Raw genomic sequence first — 20,843 nt, forward strand, 5'->3', positions numbered from 1 at the left:
CTCCTTAGGAACCCTACCCACTGTAAGACTTTCATTATTGCAAGACATTCAGAGATGTCTTTAATATAATATATGGTATAGGAGTACTGTGGGCTTCTTCTTCTCATCTGGGTTGCTTTAGAGGAGAATGGCTGATTATTTTCTTCTTATTATTATTACACCCTCCATGGAGGCAACAAACTCATCGTGGGAGGTTCATTCAACTGACAACATATTTATTATATTGAATCTTAAAGTTTTTAACACTCCTTGCATTACTTAAGCATATGTGGTGATATGTCATCCATTCCTACAGCCTTATTCACATCTAACCCAACCAACATCTGATACCATCTGTTTCTTTCACTTCCAATTCTCCTAATACTTGCCTCTCTTCTATATATTGTACGGATAATTTATACAAGTATGATATACGCTGATAAAATGCTCGCTCAATAATTCCACTATATCCTTTGCAACTGTTAGTCTGCCATAATTATTCTTCCTCTTGCTTGCCATGTAGTGGAAAAATTCCTGCGAGCTAACCTTGGCCTGAAGCCAATCTCCTCTCATACTGCACCTTTTCTTTCTTTACAATTCTCATCACCTTTCTAACCTGCATCTTATACTCTTTGTAGATCTGATTACCACTAACTGTCTTGTACCTCCTCCATCACATTTTCTTTTTTTTTTTTAGGGGGGGGGGGTATTATTGGATTATATCCATTTAGTAAGTCCCCCCCACCCCCCCCCCCCCCCACCCCCCCCCCCCCCCACCCCCCCCCCCCCCCACCCCCCCCCCCCCCCACCCCCCCCCCCCCCCACCCCCCCCCCCCCCCACCCCCCCCCCCCCCCACCCCCCCCCCCCCCCACCCCCCCCCCCCCCCACCCCCCCCCCCCCCCACCCCCCCCCCCCCCCACCCCCCCCCCCCCCCACCCCCCCCCCCCCCCACCCCCCCCCCCCCCCACCCCCCCCCCCCCCCACCCCCCCCCCCCCCCACCCCCCCCCCCCCCCACCCCCCCCCCCCCCCACCCCCCCCCCCCCCCACCCCCCCCCCCCCCCACCCCCCCCCCCCCCCACCCCCCCCCCCCCCCACCCCCCCCCCCCCCCACCCCCCCCCCCCCCCACCCCCCCCCCCCCCCACCCCCCCCCCCCCCCACCCCCCCCCCCCCCCACCCCCCCCCCCCCCCACCCCCCCCCCCCCCCACCCCCCCCCCCCCCCACCCCCCCCCCCAACCTTGGTTGGAATACAGTAGAAAATGACTTGATGTCTTGGGTTGCAATGGCATGTGCTTTATGCTATAATATGATCCATCTTTTCTTTCTTTCTTTGAGTACCATCTCCTATCGGAGGTCGGTGACCACCTTGGCAAATTTTGAGCGATTCTCAGCAGTCTCTCAGAGTTCATACCAGTCCATTGTCTGATATCTGCCAGCCAAGATTTTCTTCGTCTTCCTTGTCCTCTTCTTCCATTTATCTTCCCTTTTATAATCAATTGAAGTATCTTATATTTTTCATTACGAAGTAGGTGACCAAGATATGCAGTTTTCCTTCTTTTTATGGTATCTAAAAGGTCACGTGATTTCCCCATTTGTTCCAGTACTTCCTGATTGGACATTTTTGCTGTCCATGGGATTTTTAACATTCGTCTGTATAACCACATCTCAAAGGCTTCAAGTCTTTTTATTGATGTTGTCTTCAAGGTCCAAGTTTCTGCACCGTACAGCAGTACAGACCATACATAGCATTTAACCATCATACTCTAAGCTCTAAGTTTAAACTGCAGTTACACAGTGTTGATTTCATCAAGAGAAAATTTTTTCTTGCCATTTCAATTCTAACTTTTATTTCCATTTCTGGATTGCAATCTTCATTTAACCAGCATCTGAGATATTTAAACTTTGCCACTCTTTCTATTTGTTTCCTATTTAAAGAAAGTGCTAAATTAAGAATTGGTTTCTTACTTATGACCATGAATTTAGTTTTGGTGATATTTATTTTTAATCCCATTTTTTCCCTCTCTGCATTTATTAGTTCCAAAAGATTTTGAAGATCCTGAATATTGTCAGCCAGAAGAGCTGTATCATCGGCATATCGGATGTTACTGATGATTTCACCATTTACACTAATCCCTTCCTTTCTTCCTTCCAAGACTTTTTGAAATATGGCTTCTGAGTAGATGTTAAAAAGAAGAGGTGACAGCACACATCCTTGCCTTACTCCTCGTTTGATGTTAATGGAGTCTGTAATAATGTCATCAACTTGAACAGATGCCTTTTGGTTCCAATATAAGTTTTCAATGATCCTGATGTCTTTACCATCTAATCCAATTCTTTTTAATAGTACAATCATTTTAGCATGTTGGACTTTGTCAAATGCTTTCTCGAAGTCAATGAAGCAAATGAATATTACCTTGTTTTGGTCAATACATTTTTGAAAAAAGATCTGAGAACAGAAAAGGGCCTCTCTTGTTCCCAAGCTGTTTCTAAAGCCGAATTGGGTATCACTGATGGTGTCTTCACATTTTCTGTATATTCTTTTTTGAATTATTTTCAGAAACATTTTGAGAATATGACTCATTAGGCTGATCATTCTATAGTCATTACAAGTTTTCGCATTTACTTTTTTAGTAAATGCGAAAATGTCTTGGGTTGCAATGGCATGTGCTTTATGCTATAATATGATCCATGACTTCATTAATAGGAGAGAAGCTGACTGTTGCAGAATCAAATCTGCTAAGGATCAGAATGTATTCTAGTCAGCATGATTTATCTTTCACTACAATATCCATGATGGAATAATAACAGTCCATGTAAGAGAATTAATATCATGGAAAAATAATTGCTTCCATAGCTGTTATCGTCTACTTTCCATTCAAACAGTGTGAAGAGGGATGGTGAACAAACAATTAGGTTGATAACAGTGAATATTCAGGTAGGTGGAAGGTGTCCCTTCCGATATTTAGAAGAGTTGGGTTATTGTTATCAAGCATACATTCCATAACTCTTCCACTGATGTTAGTGTATGTGTGTGTGCATGACCATTTAATCCCTTCATTAAGAGTATATGGGTTGACAACTGTAACACGATGTCATCAAGATTACCCTGGGAAATATCTGTACTAGGTGGTAGATGTATACAGCATACTATAACAAGAAATCCTACTGAGAAGCATGGCAACTGCCTCTATCAGTATTAAGTGGGACTTGGAAAGGGATACGGAATAGAAACATACCATAATATAGGATACTCACTGCATTTCAAAAACATCTTTTGCAGACATAAGGCCCTGGCTTATATTTCTGCAAGAGGTCTTTGATTTTATGCTTGGTGGATGTATCCAACTTCCAGTTTGAGGATTTGCTTTTATCTGTCTTGGATTTTTTTCTTTTGGAGGAAATGTTAATGACCAGTATTCATCTCTTCCTACTCAGGAAAGCTATCTAAGATATCACCAAATTCTATTCTTTCCAGGATACTAGAAATTTTAATGGTTTTATTTTGCTATGGGCAGGACAGAAGTATTCATCCAATCTATTAATGAATCTGGGAGCATGACTTTTATTCTTGATGCACAATCTATTATTTTTTAAACTAGTCGATTTAAATGCAATGGAACCATTTTTGGTGTTTTTCAAGAGCGAGCAGGCTTATTTTAATTTTTTTCTCTAATTCACTCTATGGAGATTGCAAGTAAATCATATTGCTCAGGAATGATGAAATTGTGAGAAAGTGGGACAGCCATTGGTGTTCTCCCAACTATTTTTTGTACTTCTACCTTTGACATGCTCGAAACTCACAATCTGAACTTGGCTGCTTTTTTGACATTTGATGCAGTACAAAGGGTTTGGGTATAGAACCAAACAGGACAATTCAGATACTCTGCTTTTAGTGATATTGAGGTGAAATTCAATGTTAATAAAATTATTATTATTATTATTATTTTAATATCAGAATGGAAGATAATTCCATAAACATAATATAATTAGTACTGTTCACCGTTTAGTTACATAGAAAGAAAGGATCCATATTAAAGATGAATAATCGAGTTATTCATCTTTAGTTTATTCATCACTGTTCAGAATTGAAGAGCTGATACACTATCTTCAATGAGTCTTGCGACTACCTATGGATTAAGAGGGAATAATAATTATAAAATTAATAATAACAACTGTATAAAGCATACTCTAAACATAAATTAATTACTTAGATATGTCTCCTTATTCCCATTTTCTGGTATAAAGTAATCAACTTCATTATCAAGGTAGAAATGGAAAGGCTGAAAAGTATCAAAGATAAAGTCTCCCATATATTCATCCATGTATGTATTTACCACCCGTCTGTCAAAATCATCTATTACACGGCCACCATACATAACCTGAAAAATGAAAAAGATTTTACAAACATTGATACCATTTTTTTCAAACTTGGAATAATTAAAATTTTGGTGTTGTTGGATTTCAGATATTGTGTGTGTGTGTGTGTGTGTGTGTGTGTTTGATCAAGACAAAAAAATTAAGGAAAATTCTTGACAAATGAACAATCAGCTGTACTTTTTCACTACGTCAACATGCCAAGAATTTTAAATGCTGACAGAAATTAGAAATGAAATTTTAATTGCAGCAGCATATCACTGTACATTCTTTATATAGTATGTAATAACAAAAATGCATTATTATTATTATTATTATTATTATTATTATTATCCAAGACTCCATGGAGTCAAAGACTCATCTGGGAGGTCCTTTTATCTTACACACCCCTGAGGCATACCACTAGTGACTTTCCTTTTCCCAGATATCACTTCCCCCATACACAACTTATTGATACCTATCAGATAGCCAGTCTCCAATTCAATGCACCAATCTAATATCCAACCCCATCTGCTCTAGTTTGACTATTAACTTATCATACAGTAATCTATCAAAAGCGTTTGCGAAATCTAAGTATATTACTGTGTATCCTTCTCCTCTGTCCAAGGAAGCAGTCACCTTATTGTAATAATTAAGTAGATTACTAAAACATGACTTCCCTTTAGCAAATCTATGCTGTCCATCAAAGATAATACCATTGTTGTCAATCCAATTCTGGATCCTAGTTCTTACAAGCTTCTCCAATAACTTAACCACAACACCTGAGACACAGATAGGCCTATAGTTTAATGCTTGAGTTCTATCACCTCCTTTATGAAGTGGTACAATCTTGCCCTCCTTCCACTCCTTGGGAACTTGACCCAGTGCAAGACTCGTATTAAAAAAATATGTTAAGGTAGGCATCAACTCCCTGGTGCATTCCTTCAGAATACGTGGTGATATATTATCAAGTCCCACAGCCTTATTAGTATCTAAGTTTGATCAACTCCCCATTCACCTCTTGCTTACTTACAGTCAGTCTCTCCTCCCCATCATCTTCTGCTCTCAATCACTCCATGAAGTCACATTCACGAGATTGAAAGACCTGTATCAACTGCTCATTAAGTATCTCCACCACATCTTCCACAACAGCATCTTTATACCATTTTCTGCAATCAATATCATCCTTCCATAATCATTCTTTCTTTTGCTGGCTACATATCGAAATAACTCCTTAGGATTCTTTTTGGCTTTATTAGCTAACTGTTGTTCATACCTCACTTTTGATACCCTTACCAACCAAGTCACCTGCCTTGCCTGGTCTTTGTATTTGTTATTTGCACTTCTCTTATGCTGCCTCCATAATGTCATTTTTCTCTGTATCGCATGCTTAATCTCTTTATTTATCCATTTCACACTTACCTTATTTAACCTTCTCACCCTTGGAATACATTTAGGCATTGCGTCTACTAGATAGTTCTTGAAGATCCCCCAAGCTGCATTGATCTCTTTTCGGGCTAACTCCTCATTCCATGCTACACCTGCAAGCTATTTCTTGAGCTCTTCATAATCATGCCCCTTGTAGTTCCATATATACCCTTTTCTCACAGAGGTCCTCACACTGCTGGCAACCACCCAGGTAATCACCTCATGGTCACTCTCAACAACTGGTGGGTGATTTGACACCTCATTTATAATTACATCCTCTGATGAGATGACCAAATTAAGTATCTGAGGAAGTTATTGAGGTAGTTAACCCTCAAAAACTCAAGAAACTCATTTTCTTTCGTTCCAGTTGCTATTGCATCATCCAATTCTATATTGCTATAATTAAAATTGCCCACAATGATCACCTTATTTACTTGGCTAATTTAATTATACATTCCATGGTCACTATCATCTACATTACTAGGTCTGTACCAACATCCAGCCAAGTATTTCATTCCATTCACCTCTATCTCACACCATACTGCTTCAAAACCCCTGCCACTATTTCCCTCTTGCATCTTTATTTTTTATGGACATGACCTTTTCTCTATCATCAATAGTACTCCCCCCCACTCTCTTTTTACCGCTTCTATCCTCACAAAACACATCATACCCTTCCATCTCTATTCCTGTCAGGATGTCATCCTCATCTAACCATGTCTCACTTATTCCAACAATTTTTGGGTGAACAGACTGAATTAGTGAAACCATTTCATCTGCCTTGTTTCTTACACTTCTAGCATTTGTATACAAACACAACAGCTCATTTCTGGATCTACGGCAAGTTCCAATGATACCACTCATTCGATGTGATCTCTCCATGCTCAACTGGGGCCATTTCCATTTCTGCTTATTTATTTTAGAACCCTATTCAAATCCAACTGTTTTCTCCTGATCCTAGCTCATTCCATTCCTTCCTTATCTACACTTCCTTTTCTCATGCTGTGTATGCCTGTCCACCCTGAGCCTCCCTATTTCCTTGTTCCTCTTGCACACCCATTCTCTCATTTTTCATACTCATGGCACTCACTTTTTTATTCATAACCACCTCTTCAATATCTCCTGTCTCACTCTCCCACATCACTTCCCACTTGATCTGATTCATTCTCTGTACTCATTTCTCTACCTTCCAACAATAGTCTCTCCAAGTGACTTACACCATAACCACTCAAATAGTCCATCTCTCTTATATAGTTCACTTCGTCCTTCAAACTCATGCCACATATTAACAAACTGTACTCCTTTCTCTTTACACATTTCAGCTAACATCTAATAGCTAATATTATGGTGAAAGAACAGATGGAAAAAACCAGTGTGAATTCTGTTTCATCCTTAATATGCTTGATCGTTGGTGGTCCAATCATATTTTTTTATGGAAAGCGGTATTTTTTTAAACCAAGAGTTTCTTAAGTGGTTCTGGCTTTCATACTTCCAGATTTGGGACTTTGATCTGAAACAAAAGTAATTTATTAGCTAACTGTTGTTCATACCTCACTTTTGCTACCCTTACCAACCAAGTCACCTGCCTTGCCTGGTCTTTGTATTTGTTATTTGCACTTCTCTTATGCTGCCTCCATAATGCCATTTTTCTCTGTATCGCATGCTTAATCTCTTTATTTATCCATTTCACACTTACCTTATTTAACCTTCTCACCCTTGGAATACATTTAGGCATTGCGTCTACTAGATAGTTCTTGAAGATCCCCCAAGCTGCATTGATCTCTTTTCGGGCTAACTCCTCATTCCATGCTACACCTGCAAGCTATTTCTTGAGCTCTTCATAATCATGCCCCTTGTAGTTCCATATATACCCTTTTCTCACAGAGGTCCTCACACTGCTGGCAACCACCCAGGTAATCACCTCATGGTCACTCTCAACAACTGGTGGGTGATTTGACACCTCATTTATAATTACATCCTCTGATGAGATGACCAAATTAAGTATCTGAGGAAGTTATTGAGGTAGTTAACCCTCAAAAACTCAAGAAACTCATTTTCTTTCGTTCCAGTTGCTATTGCATCATCCGATTCTATATTGCTATAATTAAAATTGCCCACAATGATCACCTTATTTACTTGGCTAATTTAATTATACATTCCATGGTCACTATCATCTACATTACTAGGTCTGTACCAACATCCAGCCAAGTATTTCATTCCATTCACCTCTATCTCACACCATACTGCTTCAAAACCCCTGCCACTATTTCCCTCTTGCATCTTTATTTTTTATGGACATGACCTTTTCTCTATCATCAATAGTACTCCCCCCCACTCTCTTTTTACCGCTTCTATCCTCACAAAACACATCATACCCTTCCATCTCTATTCCTGTCAGGATGTCATCCTCATCTAACCATGTCTCACTTATTCCAACAATTTTTGGGTGAACAGACTGAATTAGTGAAACCATTTCATCTGCCTTGTTTCTTACACTTCTAGCATTTGTATACAAACACAACAGCTCATTTCTGGATCTACGGCAAGTTCCAATGATACCACTCATTCGATGTGATCTCTCCATGCTCAACTGGGGCCATTTCCATTTCTGCTTATTTATTTTAGAACCCTATTCAAATCCAACTGTTTTCTCCTGATCCTAGCTCATTCCATTCCTTCCTTATCTACACTTCCTTTTCTCATGCTGTGTATGCCTGTCCACCCTGAGCCTCCCTATTTCCTTGTTCCTCTTGCACACCCATTCTCTCATTTTTCATACTCATGGCACTCACTTTTTTATTCATAACCACCTCTTCAATATCTCCTATCTCACTCTCCCACATCACTTCCCACTTGATCTGATTCATTCTCTGTACTCATTTCTCTACCTTCCAACAATAGTCTCTCCAAGTGACTTACACCATAACCACTCAAATAGTCCATCTCTCTTATATAGTTCACTTCGTCCTTCAAACTCATGCCACATATTAACAAACTGTACTCCTTTCTCTTTACACATTTCAGCTAACATCTAATAGCTAATATTATGGTGAAAGAACAGATGGAAAAAACCGGTGTGAATTCTGTTTCATCCTTAATATGCTTGATCGTTGGTGGTCCAATCATATTTTTTTATGGAAAGCGGTATTTTTTTAAACCAAGAGTTTCTTAAGTGGTTCTGGCTTTCATACTTCCAGATTTGGGACTTTGATCTGAAACAAAAGTAATAATTTGAGACCACAATTGAAGTACTATACTTGATTGGGTTTCATTAAACTAAAACAGTTGAAAAGATCTCATGGTTGTTAACCAAATAATTCAAACTTCAAGATCTTCTATGGCCAATTTCTTAAACACTAAGATCTAGTTAATTTTAGTGCTACCAATATGCAATCTTGTTTTATTTCTTGGAAGAAAGACCAGGCTTCACTCTTCAATTTAATAATATTCTGATCACAAACCAAAATCAATTTTCTCCTCTTGGCTTGATTTTAACATCTGGTTTTCAACTTCCAAAAAGATTTTTAGTTCTAAACAATATTCCTTTTTTACTCAACCTCCAACTTTCTCCAATTCTGCTTTAAGGTTAAAGAGAATTGGAATATTACAGGAAAAGCTTAAGACAGCATGGAGTTATAACATGGAATGAGGAGTTAAGCAAGAAGGAGATAAATGTTACTTTGTACACTGACAAAGAGAAGGGATATAAACATTTAATAACTTTTTCATTTATTAATAGTAACATTAATTATTAATAATAATTAATTTTTAACATTAAATATTTTTCTTCTTTAACTACTTATTTCTAACAGAGTTCAGCAACCACCTTTTGCAAATTTACTCTCCTTTCTCACTGTTATCTAATGAAACTTTGAAGCCTTTTCACTTCAACTTTTTCAGTGCTGTTTCCTAACGAAGTTCAGTGACCACCTGTACTTTTGTTTTTATTCACTCTGATTAAAATCTCTGTTCAGTTTAGTCCAGATTTTTATGTTGTCTAGCCATGATATTTTCCTTCATCCAGGTTTTAAAAATTAAAAATTAGTATTACCTGGAGAATGTTATATTTATGGTTTCTCATTAGATGTCCTAAGGCAGTTTTTCTTCTTTTCACAATATTAATTAATTCTCGATTTTTATTTATTCTTCTCAGTACCTCTTCATTCTTTACCTTTTCTGTCATTTGGATCTTGAACATCCTTCTAAATATCCACATTTCAAAGGCTTCCAGTTTTTTTATTGTATTTGCATTTAATATCCATGTTTATAAAGGACTATCTTGCAATTTAAATTCTTAATCTTATCACCATTTCACAATCCTAATCAATTTTATTTCCATTTAGAATTAAGTCAGATGTTATTGAAGGGTTATTGCTTATTGTTATAAGTTTTGTTTTTTTTGGTGTTAATTTTTAAGTGATTATTATTATTATTATTACGTGACACCTCCAGGGAGTCTACAGACTCATCGAGGGAGGGCACCTACTCTACAACTCTATCTCTCCACAACTCAATCCACCAACTACAACTAACCACAACTACACCAACACCATCTAGTGTCCACCACCACCACCACCACTAGTATTTTCACAGACAATCACAAACATCCATGCCCACTGGGGGAGTCGAACCCGCAGCCTTTGGCTGGAGAGCAGATACGCTAACCACTCGGCCAACCAGGCCGGCATTTAAGCCCATTTCTGTACTTTCTTTGTTGACACATTCTAGGAGTGGTTGAAGATCTTGAATATTTGTTGCAATTAAGCAGTATCATTTGCATATTGTCAGTTATTTATTAATTGGCCATTTATGATTACACCTTCCTTCCTTTCTTCCTTCTACGGCCTTGAGAAATAAGACTTCTGAATAGATGATAAACAGAAGTGGAGATAGTACACATCCTTGTCTCACACCCCTTTCAATTTCGATATTGTTTGTTTTGATGTTGTCTGTTAGGACAGATGCAGTCTGGCCTCCGAAGAGATTCCAAATGATTCTAACATCATCTTTATCATCTGGACCTAGTTCTAAAATGTTTCAGTTTATTATGTTGGATCTTATCAAAAGCCTTTTCAAAATCAATAAAACAAATATAAATGTCAGTTTGTTGTTCTCTGCATCTTTGAGCTAAGATATGTGAGCAAAAAAGTGCTTCATTTGTTCCTAGGCCATTTCTGAAACCAAACTTTCATTACATTTTTCTTTGGCTTCTTTTATTTTAGATTTTATCTTGGCCTGCATTCCTTTATATTTTGTACTATCTTTATCTTTATGCAGTCTGCATTCGTCCATAAGGGATAAGATTTCAGCAGTCATTCACTCCAATGGTGAGATGAACTATAACCCAATATTTCTGTACTTATTTGTAATAATTCTTCTTTTAGTTTCTTCCATAATTCATTCATTCACTTCTAGTTCATCATCATTGGAGTTCCAAGTAAATTTTCTATTAAGTTCTAATTTCAGTTCTTTTTCTATTTTTGCATTATTTAAGTTTTTTTAAATTTAATTTTTTATCTATTTTGTTTTCTGCATTTTTTTTGGTGTCAATTTCAGTTCTGTTACTAGTGGATTATGGTCTGAACCAATGTCAGCACTAGGATAGGTAACTAGGATAAGAAGTAGTGTAATTCATTACGCTACTTCTAAAACATTGATTGATATGTAATTATTAGGTCTTCTTCTTGACAAAATTGTATTAAGCTATCTCCTCATTTCTTATTCCAAGTCCAAACTGTCCTATGTCCAAAATGTGACTCCAGATGCTCCTTTCCCTACTTTTGCGTAATAGTTGCCCAGGATGATGTTGATGTGAAGTTATTTCAGCTGAGAATAGAAAAGGTCAATTTCTGCATCATCCTTGTTTGCAGTTGGTGTGTATATTTCTATAATGATGTTGATTGCTTGACCCTTGGAGTATGGAATAAAGTTGAATACACTTTTGGATGTTTCTTTATTTATTAATATTTCTACTCCATGTCAGTGAGTATTATTACTGCTTCCAGAGTAATATAGGGTCATATCATTGGAGCAGCATTTACCTGAGCCTGGTCATCTTATTTCACTCAGACAATAAGATTTGTATTTTAAGTCTTCTCATTTTTTCAATAACATTTCTCAGCTTTTCAGCTTCGAACACAGTTCTAACATTCCATGTTCCTGTTCCTGTTTTAGCTGGTAATTCTTAACACTCCTGTCTCATTTAAGGGATGCCAGGAACTGGGAGGGGGAGGCATTATTTTTGTTGTGTTTGTCATGGTGGTCGGTCTGGGGAAGTTGAATGCAGTAGTTTCCAATCCTGTGCTTTCTTCATTGCAGTAATGGTCATTAAAGAAGTTCTATCCATGTCCATAGGTATCCAGTATTGAACATTGCCGATATCATTCATCTTCAGCCTCAAGATCAGTAATGCTGTATGCTGCTGCTGCCCACAAATATGAAAGTTGATTTGCCATATCTGGTTAGTCCAACTGCATAAGATGAAATGAAATAGCAAAATAGAAAAGATTCACCCTAGCCCTTAATACTCTAATAGCATTGGGAGGAAGGAACAAAAAGAAAAGAAAGAATAAATGATAGAAGGGGTGGGACCAGTCTACAGATAATATTATTGTTATTCAGGCCTCCATGGAAAACAAAGACTCATCCTGGGAGGTCCTTCCTAAGAAACACAAAGTTTATCAAGACTCATCGAGGGGAGGTCCCCCCCCCCCCCCTGAGAAACACAAAGTCTATCATACCACTCCTTGAACTCATTGACCGTTCTCGCTCTCACCACTCCATCAGGCAATGCATTCCATGGTTCAACAACCCTCCATGCAAAGAAATCACTCCTCACCCTCTTGCTCACAGTTTCCTTTTGTAACTTCCAGGGATGGCCTCTTGTTATCGCTCCTTCCTACTGTTAAACCAAGCGAAAGAACTCCCCAGTGTCACCACTGTAACCACCTCTCAACAGTTTAAAAGTCTCAATCATATCACCTCTGCTCCTTCTTCTATCCACCAAACTCTGCAGTCCACATTCCCTCAACCGATCCTCATAACTATCATTGTACAGTCCTGAAACCATCTTTGTTATCCACCTTTGTACCCTTTCCACAGTTAATTTATCCCCTTCAAATCCTGGGGACCAAATCTGAGATGGGATTTGGTCCCCAGGATTTGAATAGTCCAAGTGTGCTCTGATCAGGGTCTTATACAATGGAATGATAACTGTTTTATCTCTGCGGGTCAGTGTCCTTCTCATTATTGCAGCAATCCTCTATGTTACCTTTGCAATATCTCCACTAAATTTCAGGTTTCTATCAATCATCAACCACAGATCTCTTGTCTCCCCTACTTCCTCCAGTATAACTCCTCCCATTGAGTATGCAGTGTCCCATCGATGTTTCCCAAACCTCAAGACCTTACATTTTGATGCATTAAACCGACACCCCCCCATTCATTTGCCCAGCTATATAGCATATTCAAATTCTCTTGCAGGGCTTCCGCATCTGCACTATGACTAATAATCCTTCCCAGCTTCGCATCATCTGCAAACAACTGAATATCCTCTTGCAATCCACTGACAATTGTATATAAAGGTTAAACAATATAGGTCCCAGTACTGAGCCCTGTGAGACCCTACTTGTAATCCTCTGCTTCCTTGAAACTGCCCCACCATACACAACTCTCTGATACCTATCGGACAGCCAATCCTGAATCCAGTAGACCAATCTGACATCCAGACCCATATGCTGCATCTTAAATATCAGCTTATCATGTGGCACCCTGTCAGATGCCATTGCTAAATCCAAGAAAATAACATGTATATGGCTTTCCCTCATCAACTATTCTTGTAACTTTATTATAAAAGGCTAGAATATTGCTAAAACAAGAGTGCCCCTTCACAAATCCATGTTGACTCTCACAGATAACATTACCCTCATATGCCATACCATATGCTTTCAAAATCATTAGTGTCACTGCCTTCCAAGGTCTCCACTCTTAGAGGACATAGGTCATCACTTATCATAAGCAGTACTCCACCACCACGCTTTCCCTTCCTATCTTGCCGAAAAATGCTGTACCCGGCGACTTCTATTCCTGTTATTATATCCTCTTCTGTCAACCACGTCTCAGTGATCCCAATAATTTTTGGCCAGGCTGATGCTATCTGTGCCACCAATTCCTCTCCTTTATTTCAGATACTCCTGGCATTAGTATATAGCATATAAATGCCATTGTTTCTATACCTAGCATTATCCTCTCTAGACTCCACTGGGCTCAGTGTTACCTGATGTCGTCCCTCTTCTCCCAAGTGCCCATTCCCACAAGAGGCACCCCTGCTGCCATCCTCCCTGTGACACACTGACTTTTACAGAACAGCAATCTCTCCAGATGCATACGTCCTTCCTCATTCAAATGTAAGTGGTCTCTTGCATAGAATTCCTCTCTGTCCTCAAATGCACTCCAAGTATTCCAGTCCTCTCTTGTCACACATTCTAGCTATTATGTCATTCAATATCACCGCTCTTCTGCTCAGTTTGTCATTATCATACCTAGGCAACACACACACTATCTTTCCTCTCTGTGAAAAAGAAATTCTGTGCTTACCAGGGAATGAACCTGGGACCTTCTGCATGTTAGACGGAGGTAATAACCACTACACCACAAACACAAAGGACCTTTGTCAGAAGTGGGGTATATATAACAGTTGTATATTACATGAAGTAACGGACCAGCATCAAGTACCTTGGGTTTGCCATTCCTATACTCACTAAAGTGAGCCCTTGAGGTAATTAAATATTATTAATATTAACAATGATACTAATTTATATTATTAATATAAATCCCAATTCTGCTTATCATTAGAATTCGAGTATTACAGGAAAAGTTTTAGAGACAGCTTGGAATTATAGCATGGAATAAGGAGTTAAGCAAGAAGGAGATAAATGCTTGGACACTGACAAAGAGATATGTAACATCAGTGTCGAATGTATTCCTAAGGTCAAAAGGCTGAATAAGACAGGTGTGAAGTGAATGAATGAAAAGATTTATATGAAATCTGGAAGAAGCACAATTGAATAATGGTAATATTCATTTGCACAAAGAGCATACAAAGAAGGTGACTTGTGTGCCTTCAGTTGGTAAGAACAGAAATTAGCAAATGAGGTCAAGAAAAATTTCAGAGTTCTTAAAGGTATTATTTCTGGGAAAATTCCCATGTTACTCCTATAAGTAAATATTATTTTTATGGCTATTTAGTATTTTTGTTTAGGAGTGCCCCTTTTATAATGTCATTGGCTTTTTACTCAAATTTTAATGCATTACTGATGTTTTATATAGACAGATATATGAAGAATATAATAATTCAGACAGCCAGCAACATCCTTTGTAGGATGTTGCTGGCTGTCTTCTTATTCAGCAGCATTCCCAACATGTGGCGATATACATTCATCTGCTGTTAAAGGAAGGAAGTATGAATGAAAGGAAGAGGGGATTGGAAAATGTGAGAGTAGAGAGATGTGGGAGAATTATCGGTGAAGTAAGGGATATGTGAACTTTTTGAAAAACCCAGGTTTTTTATATATTATTAAAGGTGGGCAGCAGATACTTTGGGAGGGGGGTAAAAATATAAATTTTGGAAAAGGAGAAGGATATGATGGGATAAGATCAGAGGTGGGAGTAACAGCCTGTTACTCCCACCTCTGATCTTATTGTCCACTTCCCCCATGAGCGCTGAAGATGACGTGCGATGTCCTCTCGACAGTGCTTCATCTTCGGAGCTCATGAGGGGAGTGGACATGCTATCAAAATGGCTCACATCCCATTACTCTAACCTCTGATCTTATCCCATCATATCCTTCCCCTTCCCAAAAAATTTCTATTTTCATCCCCCTCCCGAAGTATCTGCTACCCACATTTAATAATATATATAAAACCTGGGTTTTTCAAAAAGTTCACATATCCCTTGCCTCACCAATAATTCTCCCACATCTCTCTGCCCCTTCTTTTCAATCATACTTCCTTCCTTTAACAGCAGATGAATGTATATCACCACATGCCAGGATGCCGCTGAATAAGAAGACAGCCAGCAACATCCTACAAAGGTATGTCCGAATTATTCCTCTTGTATATTCTTCATATATCTGTCTATATAAAACATTGGCAATGCCCTAAAATTTGAATAAAAAGCCAATGACATCATAAAAGGGGCACTCCTAAAAAGTTCACATATCCCTTGCCTCACCAATAATTCTCCCACATCTCTCTGCCCCTTCTTTTCAATCATACTTCCTTCCTTTAACAGCAGATGAATGTATATCACCACATGCCAGGATGCCGCTGAATAAGAAGACAGCCAGCAACATCCTACAAAGGTATGTCCGAATTATTCCTCTTATATATTCTTCATATATCTGTCTATATAAAACATTGGAAATGCCCTAAAATTTGAATAAAAAGCCAATGACATCATAAAAGGAGCACTCCTAAACAAAATTTGGCTAAATAGCTATAAAAATAATATTTCAGAGTTCTTTTTAATATGTGGCAAGTAGAAGGATAAATAATTATGGTAAGATGATGATGTTAATAGATGAAAATGAAAACTGCTGCAGAGGATATAGTTGAGGTATTCAGTGAAAAATTTATAAGGATCTTCCATTCTTATCAGTGTGAAATCATGAGATCTCAAGTGTCGAGGAAAGGGAAAAGATGGCTAACCAGTGAGTTAGCAAGAAGCATATGAGGTGTTAAGTAAGCTTGATATCAATAAAGCAACAGGACTTTATAACACATCATCACATCTTAGGAGGAATGGTCCAGGGAGTTAGTGTCAATCTTGTCTCACCTGTTTAAAAAAAGTGTTGTAACAGCAAAAGTCCCAAGGGAATGAAAAGAAGGCAAAATTATTCCACTTTGCAAAAGTAAGGATAACACTGGGGCTAAATACTATAGATATCTGTATACCTAGAGTTATGGTTGATGTATTGGAGAGAGATAGGGGACACAAGTAAGTTGATGACAACAGCATTCTCTAGGATTATCTGCATGAATTTGTTAAAGGGAGGTTATGTTTTTCAATTTATTATGTATAGGGTGGTCCATAAGTCATGAAGGGGTTTAAACATTTAATAACTTTTTCATCTATTAATTGTTTTTATTCTCTTTTTTGTTATAAAGAAATACAGAACTTGGAGATTTTTTTTATTAGTTATGAAAAACCACATCACTTAAATGCCTTTCATTTTCAGCTTCATAAAGATGGGCCTTTTTTCATTATTATTTTTTTTTAATATTTTTTTTATGTTGAGCCAATACACGAGAGGTTGGTAGATCACCCTATATACTGTGTATGGGTTCTACAACATGTTCCATGACAGCTGTTAATGCTTCCGGCTGCAGCACCCTCATTTCTTCATGAATGTTATCCTTCAGCTGTTGGATTGCTGGGGCTTGTTCACTTTTCTATCAGATAACTCCATAGGAGAACATAAATGTAGAAATTAGGGTGCTGCGGCCAGTAACATTAACAGCTGTCATGGATAGGATATCTAATACTACGTGTTACAACTTAAATGTCAAGTTATCGTCACATTAAGCCTCCGTAGCGCAATTGGAAGAACGACGGTACATTGCGCCCTTCGACTGGAATAGGCCTAAGTTCGATTCTCATCGTGACGGGAGGAATCTTTATCTGGACGATTTTCAATCGAAGCCGAGTTAGCCAATCTCATACGGAGGTAGCAGGGTTTTTCCTCTCGAAAACTTGGGTTTTTCATCCCGCACATACAGACAAATCGGCCCTTCAGAACACACACAATTTACAGACAAAAAATACTAGTTGTGGTGGTGGTAGGGCGGTAGATGGTTGATGGAGATGATTCGTAGTAGAGGTTCGGTGTAGTGGTTGAGACAGTTCTAGGTGTCCTTCCGCAATGAGTCTTCGAACTCCTTGGAGGTGTCAGGAGTAATAATAATCATTTGGTACCGTGTAAAATGCCTTTTACAAATAAAAACAAAACAAAAAAAATAACAGTATTTGCCTTTCCCTCATCAACTGCTCTCATTAGTTTATCATAAATAGGAACCAGATTACTGAAATAAGAGCACTCCTCTCTTAAAAATCAATGCTGACCTTCACAAATAATATTATCCTCATCTGCTTTATTGCCAGACTGGTTGGCCGAGTGGTTAGCATATCTGCTCTCCAGCAAAAGGGCTGCAGGTTCGAATCCCGCCATGGGCATGGATGTTTGTGATTGTCTGTGGAAATAGTAGTGGTAGTCGTCGGCGGTAGATGGCGTTGGTGTAGTTACAGTCAGTTGGTGAATTGAATGGTCGAGACAGACTTGTAGAGCAGATACCCTCCCTCGATGAGTCTTTGGACTCCCTGGAGGTGTCAAATAATAATAATAATAATCTGCATAAATCTGTACAGAAACTCTCACTAATTTAGAGGTTCAGGAGGAGAGTGTGTTCCAAATACTGAGTACTCTGGATGTCAGTAAAGCTGTGGGACTGGATGGTATTTCACCATGAGTTTTGAGAGAATGTGCTACTGACAGTGCCTTTAACCTGGGTTTTCAATGAAAGTCTGGCTGTGGGAAAGGTGCCCATGGAATGAAAGGAAGGTAAGATAGTGCCATTGCATAAGGGTGGTAGCAGACTGGAAGTGTCTAATTATAGGCCAGTTTGTGTGTCATCAGTAGTTAGTAAGAACTTGGAGAAATTAGTGAGTGACCGTATACAGCATTGGGCAGATGAGGGTAATGTTATCTGTGAGAGTCAACATGGATTTGTGAAGGGGCGCTGTTGTTTTACAATATTAATGCTAGCCTTTTATAATAAAGTTACAAGAGCATTAGATGATAGAAAGGTATATACTACCATTTTCCTAGACCAAGCAAAGGCATTTGACAGGGTGCCACATGATAAGCTGATATTCAAGTTGTAGCACATGGGTCTGGATGCCAGATTGGTCAACTGGATTCAGGATTGGCTATCCGATAGGTATCAGAGAGTTGTGTATGGTGGAGCAATATCAAAGAGGCAGAAGATTACAAGTGGGATTCCACAGGGCTCAGTACTGGGAACTATATTGTTTAACCTTTATATCAAGGTTAAACAATATTCAAGGATTGCAAGGGGATATTCATTTGTTTTTGGATGATGCGAAGCTGCGAAGGGTTATTAGTAATAGTGCAGATGGTAGCCCTGCAAGAGGATTTGAATAAGCTAGATAGATGGGCAAATGAATGGGAGTGTCGGTTTAATGCAGCAAAATGTAAGGTCTTGAGGTTTGGAACACATCGATGGGATGTTGCATACTCCTATTGGAGGAGTTAAACTGGAGTAAGTAGGAGAGACGAGATCTGGGGTTGATGATTCATAGAAACCTGAAATTTAGGGGACATATTCCAAAGGTAGTGAAGGTAACACAGAGGATTGCTGCAATAATGAGAAGGACACTGACCAGGAGAGATAAAAGAGTTATCATTCCGTTGTATAAGACTCTGATCAGACCAAACTTAGACTATTGTTCACAGATTTGGTCCCCAGGATTTGAAGGGGATAAATTAACTGTGGAAAGGGTACAAAGGTGGATAACAAAGATGGTTTCAGGAGACTGTACAATGTTAGTTATGAGGATCGGCTGAGGGAATGTGGACTGCAGAGTTTGGTGGATAGAAGAAGGACAGGTGATATGATTGAGACTTTTAAACTGTTGAGAGGTGGTTACAGGGTTGACACTGGGGAGTTCTTTTGCTTGTTTGAACAGTGGGAAGGAGTGATGACAAGGGGCCATCCTTGGAAGTTATGAAAGGAAACTGTGAGCAAGAGGGTGAGGAGTGGTTTCTTTGCATGGAGGGTGGTTGAACCATGGAATGCATTGCCTGATAGAGTGGTGAGAGTGAGAACGGTCAATGAGTTTAAGGAGTGGTATGATAGACTTTGTGTTTCCTAGGAAGGACCTCCTGCGATGAGTCTTTTGACTCCATGGAGGCCTGAATAATAATAATAATAATAATAATAATAATAATAATAATAATAATAATAATATCCACCTCCCAAACTTATTTTCCTAAACATTTCCTGCTTATCACACTCTGTGTTCCCTGACTTATAGCAATATACTGTCTGCCCCACCTCCACTTCACACAATACACTTTCAAATCTGTTATTACCATTTCCTTCAAAATCACTATTGAGAGGACACAATTCATTACATTCCATAAGTAACACGCCACCATCCCAACTTACCTTTTCTATTCCACCAAAATATACCATATTCTTCTATTTTTGTCAAGAAATCAACTTTTGTCAAACATGTTTTACCAATTCTGATCATCTTTGGAGGTTATTGGTATTTGCAGGATAGGGCGATCTATGCTATGAATTAATTTCCTTTATTCCTGATATTTATGAAAAGCAATATCAATGCATTATCAGTATTTCTACACTGACAATTATTCAGTGTAGAAATACTGAATGATTATTTCTACATTGAAGCATTTGCTGATGACAACAAGAGTTACCTCTTCTGAATGATTGTAATTATAAGTTCAGCAAAAAAAAAAAAAAAAAAAAAGCAGCAGAAGCAAGATCAAGGGATTTTGAATGAACATGTATGGTGTTATTATTCTCTACATACTCCATTATATCTTTCCACATGCCTATTACCACAAAAGCAGCCACCTTTGCCATCACCCACCCTGGCAACTCTACTTTTCCATGTTCAAATGCAGTCCAACTCCCATACAGTTCTCTTCTACCCTCAAATGCACTCCAGGCAACTATGTATTCTAGACCTTGCTATTAACATATTCTCACTATTATGATAGTGATATTGCTTATCATATACATAACATAATTCTTAAAGTAATTTTCTGACTTCACAGATAGTGAAGGATTATAATAATGTTTTTGATTATGTGAATGATTGCAGTTGATAGTCTGAACATGTGATGGGTGATTAAACAGCTGTAGATTGGATATTTTTTTACCTGTTATTCCATGCTGTCACCTTTGGAGTAATTCTCTTATGACAATGTATCATTTGTGCTACTGAACATTTATATGTTCTGTGTTTTGAAAT

At 38.5% G+C, this 20,843-nt stretch overlaps 1 protein-coding gene across 1 annotated transcript in view; it reads right to left on the reverse strand.

The window, feature by feature from the left end:
• Positions 1 to 20,843, reverse strand: part of Dhc98D (Dynein heavy chain at 89D) — a 1,285,966-nt gene that overhangs the window by 110,874 nt on the left and 1,154,249 nt on the right. Inside the window, exon 60 of the mRNA XM_090406627.1 lies at positions 4,188 to 4,359. Within this exon, the coding sequence (XP_090262753.1) occupies positions 4,188 to 4,359 (172 nt within the window). The remainder of the gene's footprint in view (positions 1 to 4,187; positions 4,360 to 20,843) is intronic.

Source organism: Typopeltis vanoorti, chromosome 16, assembly GCF_054136105.1.
Source record: "Typopeltis vanoorti isolate ZY-2024b chromosome 16, IOZ_Tvanoo_1.0, whole genome shotgun sequence".
Taxonomy (NCBI): Eukaryota; Metazoa; Arthropoda; class Arachnida; order Uropygi; family Thelyphonidae; genus Typopeltis; species Typopeltis vanoorti.